This window comes from Orbicella franksi, chromosome 5, assembly GCF_964199315.1.
Source record: "Orbicella franksi chromosome 5, jaOrbFran1.1, whole genome shotgun sequence".
In the NCBI taxonomy this organism is placed as follows: domain Eukaryota; kingdom Metazoa; phylum Cnidaria; class Anthozoa; order Scleractinia; family Merulinidae; genus Orbicella; species Orbicella franksi.
Genome location: NC_138149.1, coordinates 30,959,901 through 30,982,641, shown reverse-complemented (window position 1 = coordinate 30,982,641; position 22,741 = coordinate 30,959,901). Strand labels below are relative to the sequence as shown.

The following is a 22,741-nucleotide window of genomic DNA, read 5'->3' as shown; positions in this document are numbered from 1 at the left end:
TAAAACAAAAGCCGATACACGTACTCATATGCATGTAGTCAAAATTTTGCTCGTAGATTCTTCTACATTTCCTTCGTTTTTTCTTGTAAAACGAGGAAGTTAGCATTTTTGACGTAAACATCAGATCATCGAAGATCATCATTTCCTTTCCAGCGGTACCGGAATATTGACTCCATAAATAAAAGGGAAAAAAAAAGCTCCTCTGTACAAAAAGCCATGACTTTTTTCCCTTTCGCTTCAGCAAAACCGACACAATTCAATTTTAACGCCTATAATTCGGAGCAATTTCAGATGTCTGAAGCACTTTTCCCGGGCTTTTGGTTGAAATCACTAGGAGATTTCGTTACTTCCGGTAAATATGCCGTCATTTGCGGAGGCATGGATCCAAGAAGGATTTGGACGCCATATTTATTGATATGTCTCCGTGATGTGGGTTCAACGGCTGTTTGAGTTTATAAAGTGTAAGTTAATAAGATTATGGTCATATTGCTGAAAAATCTAGCTGCTAACAATGTCATTTAGTTTTTACTTAATCCCTCCCCCTCCAAAAAAAAAAAAAAAGACAAAACAAAACTCGAACCCACCAACGCCATGTGATCAGCATTAAACCCAGGATTTTTTTCCGTCTCACGAGAAATGTTATACTATTATTGACTTAAGCTTAATTACTTGCCAACATCCTTGTTTCTTGGTATTTTATTTTTAGGATTTCTTGCTTATCCGGTCTCGCCCACCCCTAAATATTTGTCTAAGTACAACTCTAAATTATCTCTACGTTCAGTTTTCGAATGTCACATTTTATTCAGATTTATTTTACTCATTTATTTGATAATGTAATACCAAGATGGTTACATCAAATACCTTTAAGGTAATAAACATAATTTATATGAAAAACCATACCTACGGCAGGAAAAAATACATGAGGAAATAAGCACTGTACATATGGGTTATTGACAAAGTGTGAGGTCAAGATGGCTGGATTATTCGCCAAGACAGTTCATTTTTTGCATGTTTTTAGACTGGGACAGAGTTGAGGTCCACAAACACCATCTTGACCGAACAACTAGCAGGACACAGCGGGTAATCCTGAACGGGCAAGATAGCGCCATCTTGCCCGCTCGGGTAGCCAATCACAGTGCAGGATGTGGTTCATCTTGCTCACTCATGGAGCTAGCCATATAATAATTAAGCTTATGTCATTCTACTGCCTACCATTTTGGGTTAAAGACACAAGTCTTGTAGACACGGGTGTTGTACAACTAGTTGATACTTGAAACAAGAATGTATTCCAATAACCCTCTCTGATGATTTGGAAATCTTTAATTTGTCTTCCAGATAAAGAACTACAGCTGTTTAAAAGGCTCATCAACTGTAAATGCAGGTATGATTTTCTCAAGGAACATTCTACTTAAATATTTACAATAGTGCATTAGAAATTTATTTTATTATTTGGTAATTAATGTTATACGCCAGCAATTTCTTACAATCGTTGGATGCAGATTACAAAAATGCTGGCTGTGTCAACTTTCTAACGATAAGTGGGCCCTCTATCTAGAAATCATTTGAAAGTTAATTTGGCATGCATGAAAACCAAAGCTAATTATTATGTGCCAAATGCATAGACTCAAGGATTTTTTCTAGCATAATTAACATAATTATCATTTGTACAGTGGATAAACTTGTGTATCATTTTAAGGGACTTATTCAGCACTGTGATCTCACAAACAAATACCTGGCAGGCATGTTAATAACCAGTAGATATTTTATGCCACTTTACCTGCAGAAATTATTCAGCAAACACACCATTTGAAGTAATCACGGAACTATGCTACAAAGTTTCTCCACCGGGTCACGTACCTTCTCACATCAAACAGCCACCTTATGCTAAAAGTGGTGTACCCCCAGTTGTACCTAGATCCATAGAGATAAAAACAGAGGAGCAAATTGCTGCAATGAGAACAGCATGTAGAACAGCAAGAAAAGTCCTCAATGTTGCCAGAGATAATGTCAAGGTGAGACTTGAGTTTACGACAGTCAAAATGGTTCCCCAGGAGGAGAACTTTGATATAAAAAGGATGGGGGTGCTCATTGTACCTTTTGGGGATTGAAAAAAAAAAGGTTTTGGTACCTCCTAGGGGTGTTCAGCCGCAAAAGGTCCACAGTGGGAGCTTTTGTGGTGTCTTTTAGAATATTGAGCTGAAAAAAATATATGACAAGACATAATGTGGTGTTTTAGGATTGGTACCTCTTGGGGATAAAAAAAGTTTCAGGTTTGCCCACAAAACAGGATCTTGATACCTCTCTTGCAAAATTTTGCGATGAGCACCCGTGTTGTTTTTATATGGAAGTCTTTCCCCCACCTGGGAATGGTTCAAGCAATGTGGTTAAGTCTCATGCAAACTTAGATGTAAGATTGAAGAAAATATTATAGTCATGAGAGAAATCAGTGGAACTTTTCCCTAAGTTCTGACTCTCATATTTAGTCGTTTATGAACCAATGAAAGAATAAGCCCAGATCACTATGGCCATTGATAAGTGAACGGTAGTTGTTCATTAAGGTTACAGTATACCTTCAGGGGTGTCTCGCGCGCAAGTGATGTAGCGCGTGCAGTTTAAGCTGTAGATACCTAAACCCCTATATCAAATTAAAGCTTATGGAGCTGGCTATCAAACTATACCAAGAATTTTGAAAGAAAATGAATTGTCGAATTTTTCACGACCACTAAATGCGAGCGCCCGAATCACCTTTTGAAAGCTACAAGTCAAAGCGAATTTCGTTTTTCGCCAATTTAATGTTTTCCTCGGTTTCAGGGCCCAAAGCGCTTAAAAAACGTGTCTGCGTTTTGGCATATTCGATTGCAGTAAAAAGTTACAGAACATTTTCGAAATAGGATTAAAAAAATGCGGAGTGATCGTACAAAAATCGCTCTCGAAGAAAAAGTATTTCGAAATTAACAATTCCCAGACACACTTTTGTAGTTTATATGTTAAACTAGCCACTGTCCAAATTTAAGAGCGATTGAACAAATTCCCTTTGAGTTATAACTCTTTAAAGTGTCTGCTTCAAGTGAAAAAATTTATTCGAGAAAACAGCGCTAAGAAAAATTTTCTGCTTCGCAAACAAACTCCGCCCAAAAACGCCTTCAACTGGGTTCTCAGATAACTAAGCCAATCAGTGCAGGGAAACTTTACTACCGTTAACCTCCTGGTGAAATTTACGCGCGAATCTCTAAAAAACTCTTGTGTTTCGCAATGTGCTCAAGGAACCGAAGGCAGAGAGATAATTTTTCTGTAGCTCGGTTTTTCTTGAAGCTGGTCTGGCAAAATGGGGAAGACTAAAAAGGATACGAACGCTAGAGTGGCTGAGCGAAGGAAACAAACAAAAGATAGCGCGGAGGGCAACTGTGTGTGGGCAACTGTGCATGAGTCCGACGATTCGTCGATATCGGACTCATCAGAAGAGTCTCTGTCAGCATCCCTGTTATTGCTGTCAAGTTCCGAAATTTTTACAGAACCTTTCTTTTCTCTTACCACGAATATTTGCCCACCTTATACGATAACTATAGCTTCATCTGCGTGGCGAACGTTCGCTTCTTCACTCATTGATGTATTTTCATTCGTTCTTCGCTGTTTTTGCTTTCTCGAACCGGTCCATGGTTTAAACGTGGTCTATGTTTACTTATAACTTAATAGAGACACGCCTAATATCGAAAATGCTGGGTAGTCAGAACAACAATGCTGATCAACTGAGTAGTTAATTCGTGACATCCATATAGGTAATTCCCGCGAAAATCGTCTCGGTTGATTGCATACGCGCCATAGGGCTGTCAATCAAGAGGTAAACTTTTACTTCCGGTGAAAACGTAAAACCGCCATTTCTCCGCCAATATTAAGCCTTTTTCAAAAATTTTTTTCAGAAATTAGAGATTATTCTTCGACCACTATTTTGACCCAAAAATCCAAATTTGAAGAAAATTGCCAACCCGAAGGTATACTGTAACCTTAAGTAGATTCCAAGGAAGATGATGACCAGTAAACCTGTCATGACAACTGTTTTTCGAGTGCCTTTAACTCACCCAAGTCTTCGAATTTTAATTTATAATTTTAATTAATAATAATAATAATAATAGTAATAATAATCAAATATATTCATTTGAGTCCTCTAAGCCATTTCTGTTTTTCTATCAAGGAAGGAGTGACAACAGAAGATATTGACAAAGCTGTGCACCAGGCAGCCATTTCACTTGGAGCTTATCCATCTCCACTGAACTACAAAAAATTTCCCAAGTCTGTTTGTACATCTGTTAATAATGTGGCTGTTCATGGAATACCTGATAGGTAGTGTTAACAGTGATGCTCTTAAATTGAAGGCTTTTCAATTTGGTTAGTGTAAAACACAGACAGCGGACTGCAGAGTATAGACTGGGAGTAAAATGCAGACTGAGGGTAAAATGCAGACTGCAGACTAGGGGTAAAATGTAGACTGCAGACTACAGACTTTTAAGTTTAAATCATGTTATTTCCATTATCTAGTGCCAACTGTATACAATGTTATTCAGGCTAATTGGAGTGAAAGTCTGTCACTGTGGTCTGGTTAGCCTAAATATCACTCAGGTTAGCCTGAATAACGCTCCAGTAGGCCTGTTTACAGTTAGCTCTCAATGAGGGAAATGGTAACGTGATTCAGTTAAAACATCTGCGGTATGCATTTTACCCTTAATCTACATTTAAGCCCTGGTCTGCAGTTTACAGCTTCAGTCCGCAGTCCGCAGTCTGCATTTTACACTGACCGGTTTTCAATTGTGTGTTGTAAAACCAACACCAAAATAATTGGTTCGGCCAATCACAAAAGAAAAAGCAATTATGTGTAGCAGGTGCAAAACATTGGAAAATGTGTGCTAGTTAATTAGTCATAACTGGTTGTAGTTTTACTTCTCATTGGATGCACAAAGTCGTGTAAACTTTTTAGGCTAATTGCTTGAAGCTTTCAACACTCAAGTGAAAACCAGTCCTAATAGTTAACATGTTTTTGATAGAGTTGAGTTCATCATATCATATCATTATCATCTTTGGAAGAATTGCCTCTGACCATACCTCTTAATCTCCTCAACTCTCAGTAAATCAGATCAGTGGCCAATCAAGGTGGTTAATACAGTTGAACCTCTCCACTATGGCCACCTTGAGGAGAGTGGAGAGTGACCACGGTACAGAGGGGCTGTTAGTGGAGGTTTGACTGTATATTAAGCAGATTTAAGGGGAGGACTGAGGCAGGGGTTTCATTAAGGACCCACCAGCAGGCAAACTGACTGGCTGTGAAGACGATTTTGCCTGGCTGATTTGGATATCTTGCAGAAAGTTTTCCTTTTTATTAGAATTTCACTTCGAATAGTTTTACCTGCCTGTGAAAATCAGTTGTTCTTCCCTGGCTGAGGGGAGTCTGCCTTTCACCCTCTTTCATAAGGGGCATTTCAAATCTCAGAGGAGCTTTTGTTTTTAAAGTTGCCCCAGATGCCTGTTTCTGAATTTTCTGGATCCATCATCAGTCAACTGATCCTTGATTGTTCACAGATTTGTTGCTAAGTTTTAGCCTAATTCATATATAGTCATCAAAGTTGAAAAACTGTGTGTGAGAAAAAGAGACCAATTGAAAAAATATATATTTCTGGTAAAGTGTAATTAAATTGATGCCTCTATGTCCAGGAGATATATTTTACATTTCTTCATATTAACCAGTTAATATGTTGATTCTATATAATATTCTACAGAAAAATGTCCCCTATGGGAATGATTTTAATGTTGTCATGTGACTGTACTTTGTATTTTACCATTGCAGTAGGTCTTTAAAGAATGGTGACATCATTAGTGTGGATGTTTCAGTAAGTGTAAATGAAGTAAATAACAAGTGTTGGTTGTGAAATTAGCAGAAAGAGCACAATAATTAAAGATTGGGTGCCTTTTTTATTTCAAGCGCACTAAGTAGTCTTTTTGTCTTCACATTTTACCTGTTTGATGAGATCCACCGTTATTTTTATTAGTTAAGGTAGGGATTTGTAGCATTTATCTCTTTCTTAGTTTGTGCATGTACAGGCTGATGATTATTTATTTTATAAAATATCAAGAGTTGTGTTAAGTGGGATCCTGTAGTGACAGTCACGACACATTTGTTGTTCTTATCATGATGATGACCGGAATATGCATCATTAAACTAGCCACTCATTTGGGAGGAGCAGCATTTCTTTTATTGTCCGGGTCATTTTCCCAGGTGGGCAGGGGGGGGGGGTCGGGGGGGTGCTCATTGTACCTTTTAGGGGTTTTGGTACCTCTGAGGGTGTTCAGCCTCAAAGCGTCCACAGGGGAGCTTTTGTGGTGCCTTTGGGTATTGAGCAAAACACAAATATGGCAAGTGATATTTCATGATCAAGTGATTTAGAATTTTTCCTCATTTACACTGGGAATTGACAATTCATCAACAAAAGGTTGTGTACATGTATTCAGTTAACATGCTGTTTTTGAATTGGAGTGGGGGGTGGTGGCAGGGGGAAAATTGAGCCACACCCACAGAACAGGCTCCTGGTACCTCTTAGGGATTCTTTCTGAAATTTCTAACAAACACCCCCGTCCTTTTTATATGGGACTCTCCCTCTCCTGAAGGTCATTTTCTGCTACAGATGCTGGACATATGTTCTTTATGCTTTAGATTATAGTCAAGAAGGCTTTCTTTAAATATATTTAACTGAATGATGGGAACATTTCTTAGGTATACATAGGAGGCATGCATGGAGACTTGTGCGAGACCTTCTTGGTGGGTGTTGTTGATGAACAGGGACAAAGATTACTAGAAAGCAGTCAACGTTGTCTTGATGCTGCTGTTAATATCTGTAAACCTGGCGTACGATTTTCTTGGATTGGTAACACAATTGAGTGAGTAATATATCTTTGGCATTTGGAGTAAGTTTGTAAATTAAACCATGAAATATTATCATAGTCAACAGGAAATAACACACTGTCTTCAGATAGTAACCTCTTACTAACCAAGTGTGAGTGGTGTACTGCTGAGAGTATTGGCCTGAGGTGGTTGCAGTATGGACCGAGTGCAGCGAGGTTCGTACAAAAACGATCAAGGACCAATATTCTCTAGTACGGCTAGAGCAAGCTAGGTTTGTAAGAAGTTTATTATATGGCACTTAGGCCCCAAAATACATGCCTCATGACTGTTTCCATGGAAATCAACGGTATACCAAAATCCTGACCAAGAAAGAACCAATTAGAATGTTTGGATTTATCTCAAGGCTACCTTGCCATGTGATAATGCAAGATTAAAATCCCATGGTTGGTTTTTTGTACTTTGTTTGTTTGTAGGTTCATGGCCAGGAAGGATGGATTCACAGTATGCCCCAATTTAGCAGGTCATGGCATTGGATCAATGTTTCATGGCCCCCCAGAAATTTTACATACAGGTGCATTCTTTATCTGAGATCTGAGTCAGACTCTGATTACCTGGCACACCTATATCGATTTAAATAGCAACCAAGTGTTTAAAATTTCTCTTTCTCTTACTGAGCAAAAGAGACAACATTGTGGGCATAATGTGAAACAAAATCACACAAAACATGTTTATTTCTTGTCCTTTAATCCATTGAAGGTGAAGGTGAAGGTGAACCCGAAATAGAAACTTTAAGTTTATAATGAGTTCAGGGTTGCGAACTTGGTTGGGAGCGAAACAAGTAACATTCAAATATCTGTAAGGTATTTCACAGGTTTTTACCTGGGTATCAACTGCAAAGTGTTCATCAGTAAATGACTAATGTTTTCGTAGAAGTACATGTTCTTTATTTTGTGAGGAATGCTGCTGTGTCACAAACAATACCCTTAGTCAGCCATGCAACAATAATATTATTACAAGGATAAAAGGTTGTACAACTCTTTTGTGCTCAGTTACCTCAATTTTGACATCTTATTCTCTCATTTGTGTGTAGCAAACTCTAAGCCTGGAAAAATGGCTTCTGGGATGACATTTACCATAGGTAAATATTTTGCTTACTTTACACTATAATTCCATGATTGACTAAATGTCCAGGTGTTTAAATTGTAGTTATTATCTGATATTTTTCAAACATCTTGAAACCCCTACTGGTACATTGCTTACCTAAAGATGTAACTTATTATAAGTGAAGTTGTATTCTCTGGTCAACGACGGAAACATCAGTTGACACTTGACTCCATCTGAGTAAGTGACTTTCTAAGGGAGGTGCGGTGGCCTCGTGGTGAGTGCACCCATCTTCAGGTCGAGCGGTCCGGGTTCAAGCCCTGGCCAGGGACACTGTGAACTGCGTTCTTGGACGAAATACTATACTCTCAGAGTGCCTCTCTCCACCAAGGTGTACAAATTGGTACAAGCAATTTTAATGCTGGGGGTAACCCTGTGATGGACTAGCATCCCATCTAGGGGGGTGGGGGGGGGGGAGTAGAAATATTCCTAGGGCCATCAACCACCTGGCTCATATGCAGGCTTTACCTTTATCTAAAAAATGCCCAAGGTGTACCATTTGTGCTCACCCAAAAAGATTGAGACTTGCCTAATTGCCTTTCCTGTTGTGGTGTGTTTCAATTTTAATATTTCATTTTATATGTTCAGAACCTGTCCTCTGTGAAGGATCTCCAGAAATAGCAATTCTTGAAGATGGCTGGACTGTTGTTACAAAAGATGGAAAAAGGTACAGTGAGTTTAAGTATTCTTTTTTTCTAAACCTGAGGTGATTTGACCTCTTATGAAGTTTTTGATAGGTGTCTTCGTTTGAGATTAAACTTAGTTTGAAGAAACCCCGAGTGGGGTACTCCCATGTAGAAAGGACAGGGGTACTTGTTGGAAATTTTGAAAACAACCCCTTAGAGACTCCAAGATCCTGTTTTGTGGGCGTGGTTTGAAGTTTAAGTTTAAAGGTACCAATTCTAAAACAACACATCTCCTGTTTTATTTTTTTCCAACTCAATAACCTAAAATGTAGCGCAAAAGTAGAGTTTTTGAGGCTGAGCACCCTATGAGGTACCAAAACTGCTTTTTAACCCCTAAAAGGCATGACGAGTACCCCCCCCCGTCCTTTTTATATGGGTGTCCACCCCCCTCCTCCCAGGAGAAACATTCCTGACAAAAGACTATTGACAAAAGATCAAATTCTGTTGACTAAAATCATGCTCTTGACCTTGACTTGTGTTCTAGTTCATAAGTAAGTGAGAAAACCTTTATTTTTTCAGGGTAACTCTGTCAGTACAGACTTTTGGTAAATAAAACTGCTGTCAATAGAGGCCCTTCTAGAAATAAGCAAAACAAAAATTAAAAAGTGGTTTAAAAGGTTGAAAATATAAAACTACAAATAAAGATTAAAAGCTAAAATTTTGATATCAATTTTCATCCTTTTCTTTGTGTCACATGACTAATCACATGGAATAATTATCGTTCATTTTCTGCCAAAGTTATGAAAAATACAAAACAAAGAAAAATAGAAAATTTATGACTTTATAAATAACAACGAGTAAATCACTTTTTCTCAGATTATTCTGATCTTTTCTGAGATTTATGTAGAGGTTTATCTCTACAACCAATGGAAACAGAATTTGGATCATCTGTACTGAAGGCATCGAGTGTCAATTGTTACCCTTGATCGACCTTCTATCATCACTCAATCACCACTTGATTGACATCTCAATCAACACTCGATTGACATCTCCATTGATACTCGGTCATCACTGGATTGACATCAGTTGGTCGACATTCGCCCGAGAGTTGACTAATTTTCATCATAGACGCGCCATCTAGAGTTGATTGATATATATGAGTCAGTTGACACCCTGCCAACTATTGACCAACTGTAGATTGAGTGTCAATTGAGTGTCTATCAAGATGTCGATTGAGTGTCAATCTAGTGTCAACTGAGTACTGAGTGTTGATTGAGATGTCAATGGAGTGTTGATCAAAGGTATCGATTGACACTCAACCGGGGATGCCTTAAGTATACGTGATCCGAGGATTTTACCTTTCTTGTTTGGTTATGGTCTGTGGCACTAAGTTTGTCCTTATTAGATTATTTGCTAACAACTCTTTCACATTTTATCAGGACTGCACAGTTTGAGCATACACTCTTGATAACTGATACAGGAATGGAAGTACTTACAGATGATACTGAAGACTGAGAATTGACCTTGGGACAGCAGTTCATGCAGAGTAGATATTCAAGGCTTTTTTTAAGCAAAAAAAAGTGAAATTTATATTTTATAAAGTGAGTTTCATAAGATCACTGTATTTTACTTAACAAAGTCAGAATAAACTTTAGTACAAATGTCTGCTTATTAGTTTCATGACTGCCAACTTTTTCCCTGTTACACCCAATTCATTATGGGTTATTGACCAATTGACATCAAGATGGCTGCTTCCTTTTAGCGGTAGTAGAGCAGTGGTGGATCCAAACCTTGAGCTAAGGGGGGGGGGGGGGGAGGGGTGGTAGTTTGTTTTTGCTTGCCCTACTGGCTTTTCTTCCTACTGTGATTTTTTCTTTTTTACCCAAAAATAACGGGGGCGGGCCCCTCCAGGCCCCTCTCCTAGATCCGCCACTGTAATGGTCCATAAAAAAAACACAAAGAAAGGACAAGGCCAATATCTACTTTGCTATTTTGATCGAACAATCTTGCTGGATAGAGCATTTAATGTACAGCATCATGCAAAACCTGTCCATTTTCCTCTGGGACACGGCAGGTAATCCTGAGTGGTCAAGATAGCCGCTTCTTGCTCACTAGCGTAGCTAAACATAGCGCAAGATTTGGTTCATCTTGCCTGCTCACAGAGCTGTTATGATTTAAATGTTCGTATTTTTAATGGAAGTTGAGTTTGTCTGTAGGTTGATGGGTTGTCTCTGATGAGGAAAATATGAAACATTTTATGCAAAAATTTAAACATACAAATGGATTTTCATTCTATCTTGCCAGCTTGCAACATAGCTTTTTAACAAACCTGAGGATGGAAAGCTATGTATTGGGAAACTCAGAACAAAGAGGGTGTCTGGAAAACCCGACAAGCGAGTAGCGAATAGCCCCAAATAGAGTGTTTCTGTCGAGGAACTATCGGCTGATAGTTGCCCCGCGGAAATTTTATGTTCTTGAAACAAATATTTACCCGAGAAACGAAGCTTCGAGGGCAAATATGCTAGTTTTGAGAACATCAAATTTCCAAGGGGCAACGATCAGACCGATAGTTCCGAGTTGTCTTTATTGTTCACCACTAAATTTCCTTCCGCGCGCCAGTTCAAAGATCACATTGAACTATTTTCAACTTTTTTAGATGAACGCCGTTAAAGCCAAATGTAAAATTCGAAAAAGAAAAACAGACAAAAACCGTCTTGATACAAATTCAACTGTTTATTTTCGACATGCCCGCTTGTTTACAGAAACATTTTCACGGACGAGTATTATCCATCCGGGTATTTTCCTCGGACGGCACTATAGTATCACCCAACTAGTGGACTAATGCAAATCCTGCATTTTGATTGGTTACGCTACTAGAGGACTATTAGTAATAGTCCTCGAGTAGCGAAACTGGCGCAATGACGTTTTCTTTCGTTTTATTCCCAAATAAATATTTCTTCAACTTGCATTTGCTAACTTTATTATTGCCTCTTCTGTCCGACTAGTTGGGTGATACTAAAACAATTAGACCCTTCGCCCTTAAGGGCCAAGGGTCTATAGCCCATTCGGCTTCGCCTCATGGGCTATTGACCCGTAGCCCTTGCGGGCTACGGGTCTAATTGTTAAATAGTGTCTCAACGCGGATGAACACTATCGCGTCACGTGATCAAGTTAAGCCAATAAGAATCGGAGAAAGTTTAGTGGTGAACTAGTTACAAGGGCTGATAGTGTCTCTCCACGGATGAACAATATCACGTCACGTGATTGATTTAAACCAATAAGAATCGGAGAAAATTTACCGGTGAATTATAATTGTTACTATTCGAGACTATTCGCCACTATTCGAGACTATTCGCACTATTCGTACTATTCGCTATTCGGGACTATTCGCTGTTCGCTGTTTGTTATTCGGGTTTTCCAGACACCTCGCGTGACACAGGCGTGACAGCAACGTGAAGTGTGTGGCAAAGAAAAACAAAATTTTTGTTTGTTTTCCAGATTTTCAATAGAAAATGTGTGCGTCAGGTAGAGTTTGTGGAAAATAGTTGCCGTGAAATGACTGAATTTGTGTAAACATGTCGTCCATGTACTGGACTTTAAGTACAATAGACCTTATCACGGTTTTCGACGCCATCTTGACGGGTAGGCGGAGCGGTCAGAAATTACAGTGTTTGTATGGGAATCCGATGGCAAATAACTTTTTCCAAACTTGAATTTTACACAATTTGTCAATCGCAACGTTACAATACTAGGTAGAAGATTGTATTTACCAAGTTTGAAGGATGTAGCTTGGCTAGAAGATGCTCAGCTAATTTTTCTATTTTTCCATACATTTGTTTGTAAATTTGGCCGGGTAGACGCGGTTCGCGGAAAAAAAATTGCAGACAAGTGTATGACATTTAAATTTATGACATTTAGTCCGTTGATTGTGATGCATATGTGTTCTTAGGTAGGACACTTTACTCTCACAATCCCTCTCTCCACCCAGGTAACCCGCGGATGGGCTAGCATCCCATACAGAGGAAAGTAGAAATACTCCTGGTCGCTTCATATATACCACTGAATAAGTACCGGCTGTAGGAGCCACAGGCCTGATACAGACTTAATTACCGGGCAACCTTACAGAATGCCGGGGGTACCCCTGCAATGGACTAGTATCCCATCCAATTACGCGGAGGGTAGTAGCCAAACTCTCTGACACTTGTGCTTGAAAGACTTTACTTTTTTATGTCGTCGCCTTCATTTGTCATAAGTTTAACTTTTAATTGCTAAGCCGAAGGAGAAGTTGTGCCTTTGAACGAACTAAAGAATTGTTGAAACGAATATCGCCGGCCACGCGCAGTGTCGTCGACGGAGTCATTCTCCGTTTTTTTTCCTCGTCAAAGCCCGCATATATTTTTTTATCGTGCATAGATACGTCGTGTAAAACTCTCGTACATGTACCATCATGGATGCTTGTCTAACATCAAATCGCTTTGGCCGCTGAATGTCGAGTGATTTGATTTTGGGGCTTCGTGGGATCTTAATTCACTGGACCACGTGCACGTGAGTTTAACACTTGTTGTAACGCCACCGTTCCATCTTCCGTTTAACAGCGCGGGAAATTCAACGTAATGTGGTGCGGTCAAAAGCGAAATGAAAAATGCACCAGTATATTTAGAAACTAACGCCAAGGGAATTAAGAGGCAATCAGTGGTCTCTGAAGTAACACTTTGCCTGTTATGTAAATGATGCAATGAAAACTTAAATGCGCTGATTTGATACTTTTCAATTCCTTGCTATACGCGAGAAATTCACACATTTAATAATGAAATTCAAAATTAAGGACGCAGTTTCCTTTATCCATGCGCACCTTAGTCAAATTTCATTTTCAAATTCCCAACCGACGTTTAATTCAGTTTGACCTGTATCCACTTCGCGTCAGGTTTGCTGACTTTTACGAATGCGAGCGAGGCTTTAAAAGGATACGGCGAGGTTTGTTTAAACATTGAGCAAGATTGCCATTTCACGTGAACAAGTTTCCTGAAGCCATGCCGGTATGTCCACAGGAGCACGCAATCTTGTTGAGTAGGAAGACAGTTAATGAAGGAATGAAAAGAATGAATAGTTTACCTTCGTCTACTGTTGTCATCTCTTACGCAACCTTACAGTGAAAACCGCTACTTAAATGTCCTGTGTACCACTGTAGCGCTAAAACTTGTACCTAGGCCTTTTTGCGCGAGCAAAATTTTTTTGGTTTATAGTTATAATATAGATAGGACCCTACGCGCGCTCTGATTGGTCAAAAATCCATGTTTTATTGAAGAAATAGAACACATGTACCGTGTTTCTATCGAGTTTTTTTTACCATAACTGTCAAATTTCTCGCGCGCTGAGCGGTTCATTTTTATCAATAAGAGTACAGACGGATAAAATTTTAATTTATGCAAACTTTCAAGTTCAACTTTCAGCTGTCAAACTGTCAACTTTTTAACCAATGAGATTTTATGGGCTTTTTTAAGTAGCCAATCGAAAAGCTATTGCTGGTTTTCAGTGTCACGCGATTCAAAATAGATCAAAATAAAAAACAAAACCGGTCAATAGATAAAGTCCAGAATCTGAGAAATAAAAGAAGGTAAATATGCAAAGACTCTCGCCAAAATTCTGGTCACAGTAATTTTTCTTATGCGAGATATGTGAAGAAATTTTTTACCCAAATTTACAGAGATTTGTTTTGAGACGCCATGCTGGTGCCCATCCGTATGGGCACCAACATGGCGGCCGGAAACCACCAGAAACATATGTCACCGAGTTTTGCTACAAAAGCGTGAATTGTTTCCTCGAGAAACTCTAAAACATTAAAATAATACTTTTTCTAAGATATAAACTGTTCAGATAGCCAAGCTCCCCGAAATAAGTCACTTTTTTATTAATCATGACAGCTCTCTAGGCCGTCATGCAAATGCCGCGTCACACAAAAGCTTAGCAATGCAAGCGTAGTGTATCACAAAACTAAGAACCCATTCGGAGCGAAAATTTGTATGAATAGTATTTTTCAGCTGCTCTTATACATCATTAAAGCAAACTCTCAGGAAGATCAATAGTTTTGTTGTTTGAATTTTAGTGACGTCATGTGAAAACCAGCTATTGACAATGTTCGCGTCATTTTGAATAAAATTCACTTATGTTTGTTTACGGCAAATTTACGGCGTCTTTTCCTCTCATTTCTTCCCGGTTTTTGACCATTTTAGGGTCTTGTTATTGTAAAAAACAAATTGACGTCAGTTTTTTATGCGTCTGTCCTCTTATTGATGATAAATTGCGTCATAATGTTGTCAAAGTTTACTGCGGAACCACTCGCCTGCGGCTCGTGGTTCCACAGCCACTTTGACAATGTTATGACGCAATTTATCATCAATAAGAGGACAGACCCATGAAAAACTGACGTCAATTTGTTAAATTGACAGAAGAGTGGAAGTTTGGGAGGACGAGAAATGCTGTGGGAACACGAGCCATAGGCGAGTGTTTCCACAGCTTTTTCGAGTTCTCCCGACAGGAAAAAATGTAACAGGCACCGTAAAGGTTTTCAAAAAAGATCAATAACTTGAAAAAACGCGTGGTTACCCCTACATTTTATGTTATGAAATGGAAGTGACAAGCCTATTCAAGCTAGAACAAACGCCTCTCAACAGATGTCAAAAACTACCGGCGCCTTACAAACGACTTATCCATGACGGAAACGAAACCGACAAACGGACTTCTAACAGACCGACTTAATTTGACTAACAATACACGGACCAAAACCCGACTAGTTTGACTAACAATAGACGGATCGAAACCTACCAATGACTGATGACAAACTATACACGAGCCTTTCAGCCAATACCATCATGGCTAAACTGTCCAATCACGTTCAACAGACCAGACTTATAACATCATCGACTAACAAACACTATTCACTTGACTCTGAAGATGACCTCCGCTCAGGTTGTCGAAACGTCAGTCACCAACAACAGTTCTTTTCAGAACTACCCTCATCCGGACGATCACACTACGCGAACTACTGATACTCCTGGGTTCAAATCAGTATTTTAAGAAAACCACGACGGCAACGAGACCGTCGTTAAACAAAAAGGTTTAATGAGCAGAAAAATGGCTGTGCAAGTGCGTTATAATTCTTGGTACATTTCTTTGCCGTCTTCTGCAAAACAGCAATGTGAAATGACCAAATTCTGCGTTGTCCGGAGAACGTGAACCACGACGGCCATTTTTTAAATTTTTGTTTCAAATTTTTCGCCCTGTCCGAGGTTCCATTTCGTGATGGTTTTGACGCTAAGAAACAAAGGAAAATGATTTTAGAGTATCGCGAGATTCGTAGGTAAAATATAAAATCATTTTTTTAGTTATGTTTTTGTAAAAAGAAATACCTCTTAGTCGGCGCGTCGGGGTATGTCATGGACTGGTCAATAGATGAGTGAGTGAGTGAGTGAGTGAGTGAGTGAGAGATGTATGTATGTCACACCAATCAGATTGGATCTACTATAAGCAGCCAATCAAATTTCTTGTTGTAAAGGTAAATGGTATGTGAGAAGATTTGATCCTGATACAGTTCAGAACGGCCATATTTATTCTTCTATAAAAGAGGAGGAAGTATTCATATATTGGGCTTACTTCGACATTTTCTGTGGGTTAGCCTGAGGATTTTGTGGGCGGGTTTGACAATCATTTGGAACTGGATAATCAGTCAAAGAAACATAGTGTTTGGCATATAACTACGAGCATGCGATGAAGGGTGAGTTTTTTCCATTAGATAAGTTTCTGAATTGAGTCTTAGCCGCTCTACTACTAGGTTTACCGTCAAAACAGCTCAAGCGTTCCTGTCAAGGGTGAATGAATGAGTTCATTATCTGAAATTTGATTTCATTACTCGTTTCAATAGTCCGTTATTCAAGTGAAGAGTAGAAAATTCAAAACAAGACTCGATCCAATACTCGAATTTTGATTGGATTAATGAACTTTATTTAAAACGAACCTCTTCAAAAATAGTTAGGTATCTTGACGCAAACCTACCTTTTGAATTTTTCTGTCCCTTCCATTAAACTTGCTTCGATGTCAGCCATCTTTGATATCTTTCCCGCCACTACGGGAGAAGTCCTGGTGCTTAGCATTCCAAATATGGTATAAGCATATTGTTCATCAATCCAATCAAAATTAAAAAGGATAAACTTACGACTTGTATTTAGCTCTTATTAACCGAGCTGGAGGTCTGTATGGGAGAATCTTGACCGAGGTCGTGAGAACAGACCGAACGCAGTGAGGTCTGTACACACGACCAAGGTCAACATTCTCCCATACAGATCGACTTAGCTCGGTTAGTAAGAATGTTTATTATATGGCAAAGAAGAAAACTCTAATTCGTTTAATATAACTAGTATAACTGGTTTGCTGATATTTCGCTTGCGAACGGCGATGAGCTTAACCTAAACCTGCCGAAATTTGCTCGGCCTCTTACTTTTGTTTTGGCCATCAGGCTTTTTGGTACTTCCATAAATGATTGAGAAGAAAATAAAAGAAAATGGTGAACATTTTTGTATTTTAGTTTGCTACTTTTTCAACGCAAAATGAAACCGGTCTAGATGGCGGTCCAGATGGGAAAATCTAGACCCCGGTCAATATTGATTTCAGCCAATCAAATTCGTGAATTTGGTAGTTCCCAGTCCTTTCCCAGATCCTATTTTCATCCCATCATACAACGCGGCCAAAAAGAGGACGCGAACTAGTTCCAGTACTTCACGACAGACACTCGTATTTCCTGTTGCACCATTGTGAGTGTTGGTCTCAGAGTTCCCTTGTGAAAAGATTTGTTCACGGTTTGGCTCGTCCAGAATCCGAAGTTTGTTGTTTACCCTAAGTCTTGAACGCGAAATGCACCTGAAGAGTTCTGCTGGGCGTCCGAAAGGGAAGTGTAAGGGTACGGTCATGCCTTCTTTGAACCAGTCGAAGAACACGAAAGACAACATGGCGGCTGGAGTCGATTTCAAAGGCCACGTGGAAACCTCCGTCACCAGCGGCTACACTTTCTGTGTCTCGCCTCTGTACGAATCCAAGCCTCGTCTTTGACAATGGTAAGTTTGCTTTTTAGTTTCTAGGCTCACGTGTATTTTCGTGGAGCAAATTCGTATTGTTGTAGCCCATTTCTTGACCTTGGTGACGGTCAAGTAGGACGAATTACAGTGGAACCCTATTTAATACGGTCACTAAAGGGCCATGGAAAATTTGACCGTATTAACGGGGTAGGGTCAAATTTCATGACGGGTCTATTTGAGTGTCATCTTGACAGACGTCACAATTGCACTTCTAAACAATTGTTCTTTAATAAGCGTTCAAAGCAGATATTATTTTTGAAAAAAGTTGAAACTTCAGTCAGTACATACATTATTAATAGAGTTAAATTTTGTAATTTTGTAATCTATCTATTAGTAAAAACGTTTGTAATTTGATCTTGATAGACTGGCCTTCCTAGACTAGCATTAGCTATCCATGGGCCATTCTATCTGTAAAAAAGTATGTTAACTGGACGAAGATAAAGATTGTTGTTATTAACAATCGATAGATGAACATAACTGGTTCCAGTGCCCATATTAATGGGGTAAAATTACAGGGCTGTCATTAAGTTTTGATTCACTTGTAGTCTTGATCTGCACACCCGTAACAAATTTTGTTACCCTGGGAGTGAATGGTATCAATTGCAAATGAGTGCACCCGTAACATCAAGGGCCCGTGAAACATACTCAGCTGTAGCAGTTGTTATGGGTTATGGCCCTTATTGACAGCCCTGAATTATAAAGGATTATACAGGTCGGGAGTTCAGAATGTGACTGTTGGCCATATTAATAGAGTGGCCGCATTAATGGGGTTTTCTTATGAGAAAATGTATGGGTGTTATGCCGTGACAAAAGACTGGCCATAATAATGAGGTGACTGTAAGGTGGGGTTCTACTGTCTAATCAAAACTGCCTTGAAGCTCTTGACATATTCATGTCAACTGGATGTTTAGCCTGGGGGATAGAATAGGGAGAATCACATTTTGGACATAAGTGCGGGGCATTTTTGATGAAAAACAAAATGCTCCATTTTAATAAGATTGACTTCATGTTGAGAATGGAACTCAACTAGAAGAGGAAGTTTGCACTTGTAGTCATGACAAAGTTGAAATAGATCTGAAAACACTGGGCGGCCCTGTTCCAATGATTCTGGTTCTCTCTTCTGAAATCATAAATGTAGATAGGCAGATATTTTAACAAAACAGGTAGGAGAAAGCTTCATTTTGATTGATTAATGGTTTTCTCTTCATTTTTAAAGTAATAAATTATGTTATCTTCACATCTCGGTAACTGTAAACTGCAGTGACTGGAGTTAAGTTACTTTTCGGACAGCCAAATTCCAAGAGGACATAATTGAAGAAGGGGTAAGCAAGGATGGGGGAGGTCTGACCTAAACTTCCACTTGACACTTAGTAGGGAGCAAGTGAATATGTTGATGTCCATTATCATACTGTATTTATTCTTTTTGTATTAACATAAGGCTATGTAAGCTTCCTACCCATAATGTGTTAATTTATTGTAAATTTAGGGGTTGCCAACCTTGCCTCCCCCAAAACAGAGGAAGATCTTCTCGAGAGCCCACTTCTAGACCAAGGAAGCTTCTGGTCCACTGATCTTGGCTGGGACCAGACAAGTCTTGGAGAACCATTCTTTGACCAGGTGGCTGAACTCGAGAAGTTGATACCGGGGGAGAGTTGCAAGGGACACCTTTTGGGGAAATCTTGGGTGGCAAATACTGAGTTGTTCAATTATGGTGAAGAGGCGCATAAGGAATGGGTTGGGCCAATATGTGTGGAAGACAGTAACCAGGCTGCTAGCATTTGTGGAAGTGTCCTGGCTGGCCATTTGCCAAACCCTGGAGATGGCGATGATGCAGAAAGCAACGATATAGAAATGATTGAGCAACAAGCATGTAAACATTCAAGTGTGCTGGGTGGGGAGGCATCAGCACTGTTTGATGTTTCCCAAGGTTCTCCTTCGTCAATTGGTGGTTCTTGTAGTGATGAAGCTTCAGAGAAGAGGATAAGGAACAACCAGGCTTCCAGAAAGTTTCGTCGTGCAAGGAAGGAAAGACAACATACCTTGTTTGCAAGGGCATCAAAATTGGAGCAAGAAAACCAGTTGTTAAAGCTTCAAGTGAATGAGATGATTCAAGAAATCATCTCCTTGAAGTCCATGCTCCCAAAGAATATTGTCCATGTTTAACATTTTTAGCTTATCTTACATGTACATGTTTATATTGTAAAACAGTTAAATTAACAAAGTTGAGCTTCGTCAGTTTGTGATTGAACAACACATGCTATCGTCTTTGAAGTTTTCACTTTCGTTTGGATGTTCAAATTCAGACAAGTGAGACAGTATTTTAAAATTCATGTGGTCCTAACGGGAGGTACGGCCTGTGACTTACAGGGTCCAAACTTCTCATCCACATTCAAGTGATATTTTTAAGTCTTGTGTGAATATCTCTCATTGTGGGCAATGATTGCTGATTACTGATTCTTCATGTCTTCATGCAATTGCCTGCCTGGGATCATTCAAGTCATTGAGAGCCAAAGGGTTTCCTTAATATTTCCTTCTGAGAGCTCAACTGCTAATCATGGTAGTTCAATACATTTTTCATTTATTTGTAGTTGTCCCATGTTTAGATGTGTCTAGTACGAGTGATTGACCTCCTTGCAGGTAATTAAGAACTTCTCTCGCGTCCTTTAAACATGGTAACAGTTCACCTAATCAGTTGACAAGTAAAAATATGGAAGTGAGTTTTGAACTTCAATCTGGTTTGTTCAATTATATTGCAATATAATTGTTATATTAATTATTATTAGCTTTGAACTTGACTTGTTCATTGATTCTTAAACACATTTCAGATAAGTATTGTAGAAAATTAATAAGTTGTTTCAATCTTGTTGTAAGTCCATATTTTTGGTGACATTAGAATGACATCCCCGTGTGATCAGAATTAAAGTAGGATAATACATTTAGTTATTGTAGAGTTAAGTCTGTGAGTTAGTTGATCATTAAACATAGTCATTTTGGGGATAGTGCATATGCCTTTTTTGAAACCAATAATTTTAGTAATTTTTCTGTATATTGGGTTTACTTTTTTGCCTTTATATTATTTACCTTGTGCTTTTGAGGCTGAAGTAATCAGTATAAAATGTAAGTTTGTTGAGAATTAAATTAATGTTAGTCACAATGCTGTTTTTGTTTCATGTTTTTTTATTGTGCAGTGCAGACACTGCTGCAGTGTGCAGTGGAGCCTTGCCTTGTTTCCATGTGCGAATCCCCTCACCTATACAGTACAAGAAGCTTGTTGAAAAAAATATAACTGCATTTTCATTCCAAAAACTTGCATGTTTCACGGGGTGGCAGATGTCACAGTTTGAATGCAAAAGTGTACATTGCCTGCTTGTGAAGCCTTTGTTTATAGCATTTCTGTGTTGTTAAAGGCAGCTGTTATTTAATACCTCGACAAAGCAGCAGTATTAAAAGATGTTTTTATCTACTTGGGAGCAAGAAACACAAGACATAAGCTAGAAAACATATGCACGAAGCAGGAAGGTTGTTGAATGAAGCTTCCTCCATTATGGCAAGCACACAGCCATATAAGTAGAATGTGTGGTAGACATTAAACAGTTTCCATTATGGTAATTGACAAGATAGTAAATTATTTGTCCCATACTTAATAAGAGTAATTATGTCAATGAAACGAGAGAAAGTAATGGGGTCAACAACTGGGAGGTCTTATTAAAGGGGAAGTGGCAGGGTGGGGGGTGGACTTATAACCAGAATTGTACAGCATTTTTACCCGGGTCAGTCTGAAACACGTAAGTGACCTACATGTATACTGTATACTGCACACTATATACAATTTAACATACATATATTCACATACAGTTAATTTGCCTTACTTGCGATGTATTGCAAATCATCAATTTTGCTACCTGTAAGTTGGTGTGTGACACTATTTTTGTACTGTAAAAATTAAAGAGAACCTTATTTCTATTTTATCTACAATTTCTTTTTGTAACAACCATGATACATCATTTTGAACAATTACACGGCCAAGCAATGGATATCGATATTTTTATTCATTTATCTGTCAGTTCTGTTTAAAATAAGCAACGAAGAGGAATGTACCGTCTTGTTAGTCACGCAACCCTCAAAAAGTGCCGTTATGTGTGTCCTGTAAACAAGTCCGCCTCGATTCAAGGACAAGTTATTTCGCTCCGTTTTGGCCGAACGGAGTAGTTTATTTGAAAGCACTTTTTTCTCTGCGGTGTTATCTTCTCCAATGTCAGTCTCGAAGTCTGCTCGGGTTTTTCCTCTACCAATTCGAATTTTGTTCAGGTCTTCTTTTCGTTTGACTCGCTCTGGAAATGAAAATGGCGGGCTATTAGAAGTTCCACAGGGCAGGCAAGCATTCCCAGGCACTGTAAGTTGTGTTTTGAATTAGTTCTTTGAAGTATTACTAGAAGTAGGTGCTATAAATGTAGAAAAAGAATTAGAGTTATAGGCCAAGTCAATGTGAGAGGGACGTTCGTAAAAGTTAAACGAGATGAGATTTCGTGCATATCTTATGTAAGCTTGTTTTCTAATTCAAGAGGGCAAAATTAGACGTATTTCAATTGTAAGTCGAGAATGACTTGTAAGTCTCCAAAGACTTAAGGTCTCTTACTATGTTATGGCAAAACGAAAACAAATTTATTGTAAAGGATTGTTAAACTTAAAAGCAGAAGGTAGCTTTTGTGAAATGAAGGTAAAATGGTCTTTGTAGTCAGATATTTGTTGACAAATATGTAAAAAAAACTATAAAGCTTACAAGAAGCTGAAACTGGCTAACTGTGGAGAAAGATGTGAGGACATGAATGATCAGTTCAAATACATGATCTTTCATATATTCACTACCACCCCCCCCCCCCCCCCTGGCCATCTACGGTTGTATAATTTACAGTTCACAACATGACCAATTCCCATTTGGCTTC

General features: G+C 38.9%; 3 protein-coding genes across 3 annotated transcripts in view; all 3 read left to right on the top strand.

The window, feature by feature from the left end:
* The first annotated feature begins 206 nt into the window (after nt 1–206).
* Nucleotides 207–10,451, top strand: LOC145488156 (methionine aminopeptidase 1D, mitochondrial-like). Its single transcript, XM_081466957.1, has 10 exons — nt 207–461; nt 1,336–1,381; nt 1,784–2,012; nt 4,190–4,338; nt 5,834–5,876; nt 6,758–6,921; nt 7,360–7,457; nt 7,977–8,024; nt 8,636–8,714; nt 10,113–10,451. The coding sequence occupies exons 1-10, from the start codon at nt 428–430 to the stop codon at nt 10,186–10,188; spliced, it is 966 nt and encodes a 321-aa protein (XP_081323083.1). The 5' UTR covers nt 207–427; the 3' UTR covers nt 10,189–10,451.
* A 5,353-nt stretch (nt 10,452–15,804) lies between these two features.
* On the top strand, nt 15,805–21,418 carry LOC145487943 (uncharacterized). The gene is made up of 3 exons (XM_081466712.1): nt 15,805–15,833; nt 17,650–17,777; nt 19,285–21,418. Exons 1-3 carry the CDS (start codon nt 15,805–15,807, stop codon nt 19,959–19,961), a joined length of 834 nt encoding a protein of 277 aa, XP_081322838.1. The 3' UTR covers nt 19,962–21,418.
* A 92-nt stretch (nt 21,419–21,510) lies between these two features.
* Nucleotides 21,511–22,741, top strand: part of LOC145488155 (uncharacterized) — a 50,011-nt gene continuing 48,780 nt past the window's right edge. Inside the window, exon 1 of the mRNA XM_081466956.1 lies at nt 21,511–22,191. Coding sequence (XP_081323082.1) covers nt 22,051–22,191 — 141 coding nt within the window. The 5' untranslated portion in view covers nt 21,511–22,050. The remainder of the gene's footprint in view (nt 22,192–22,741) is intronic.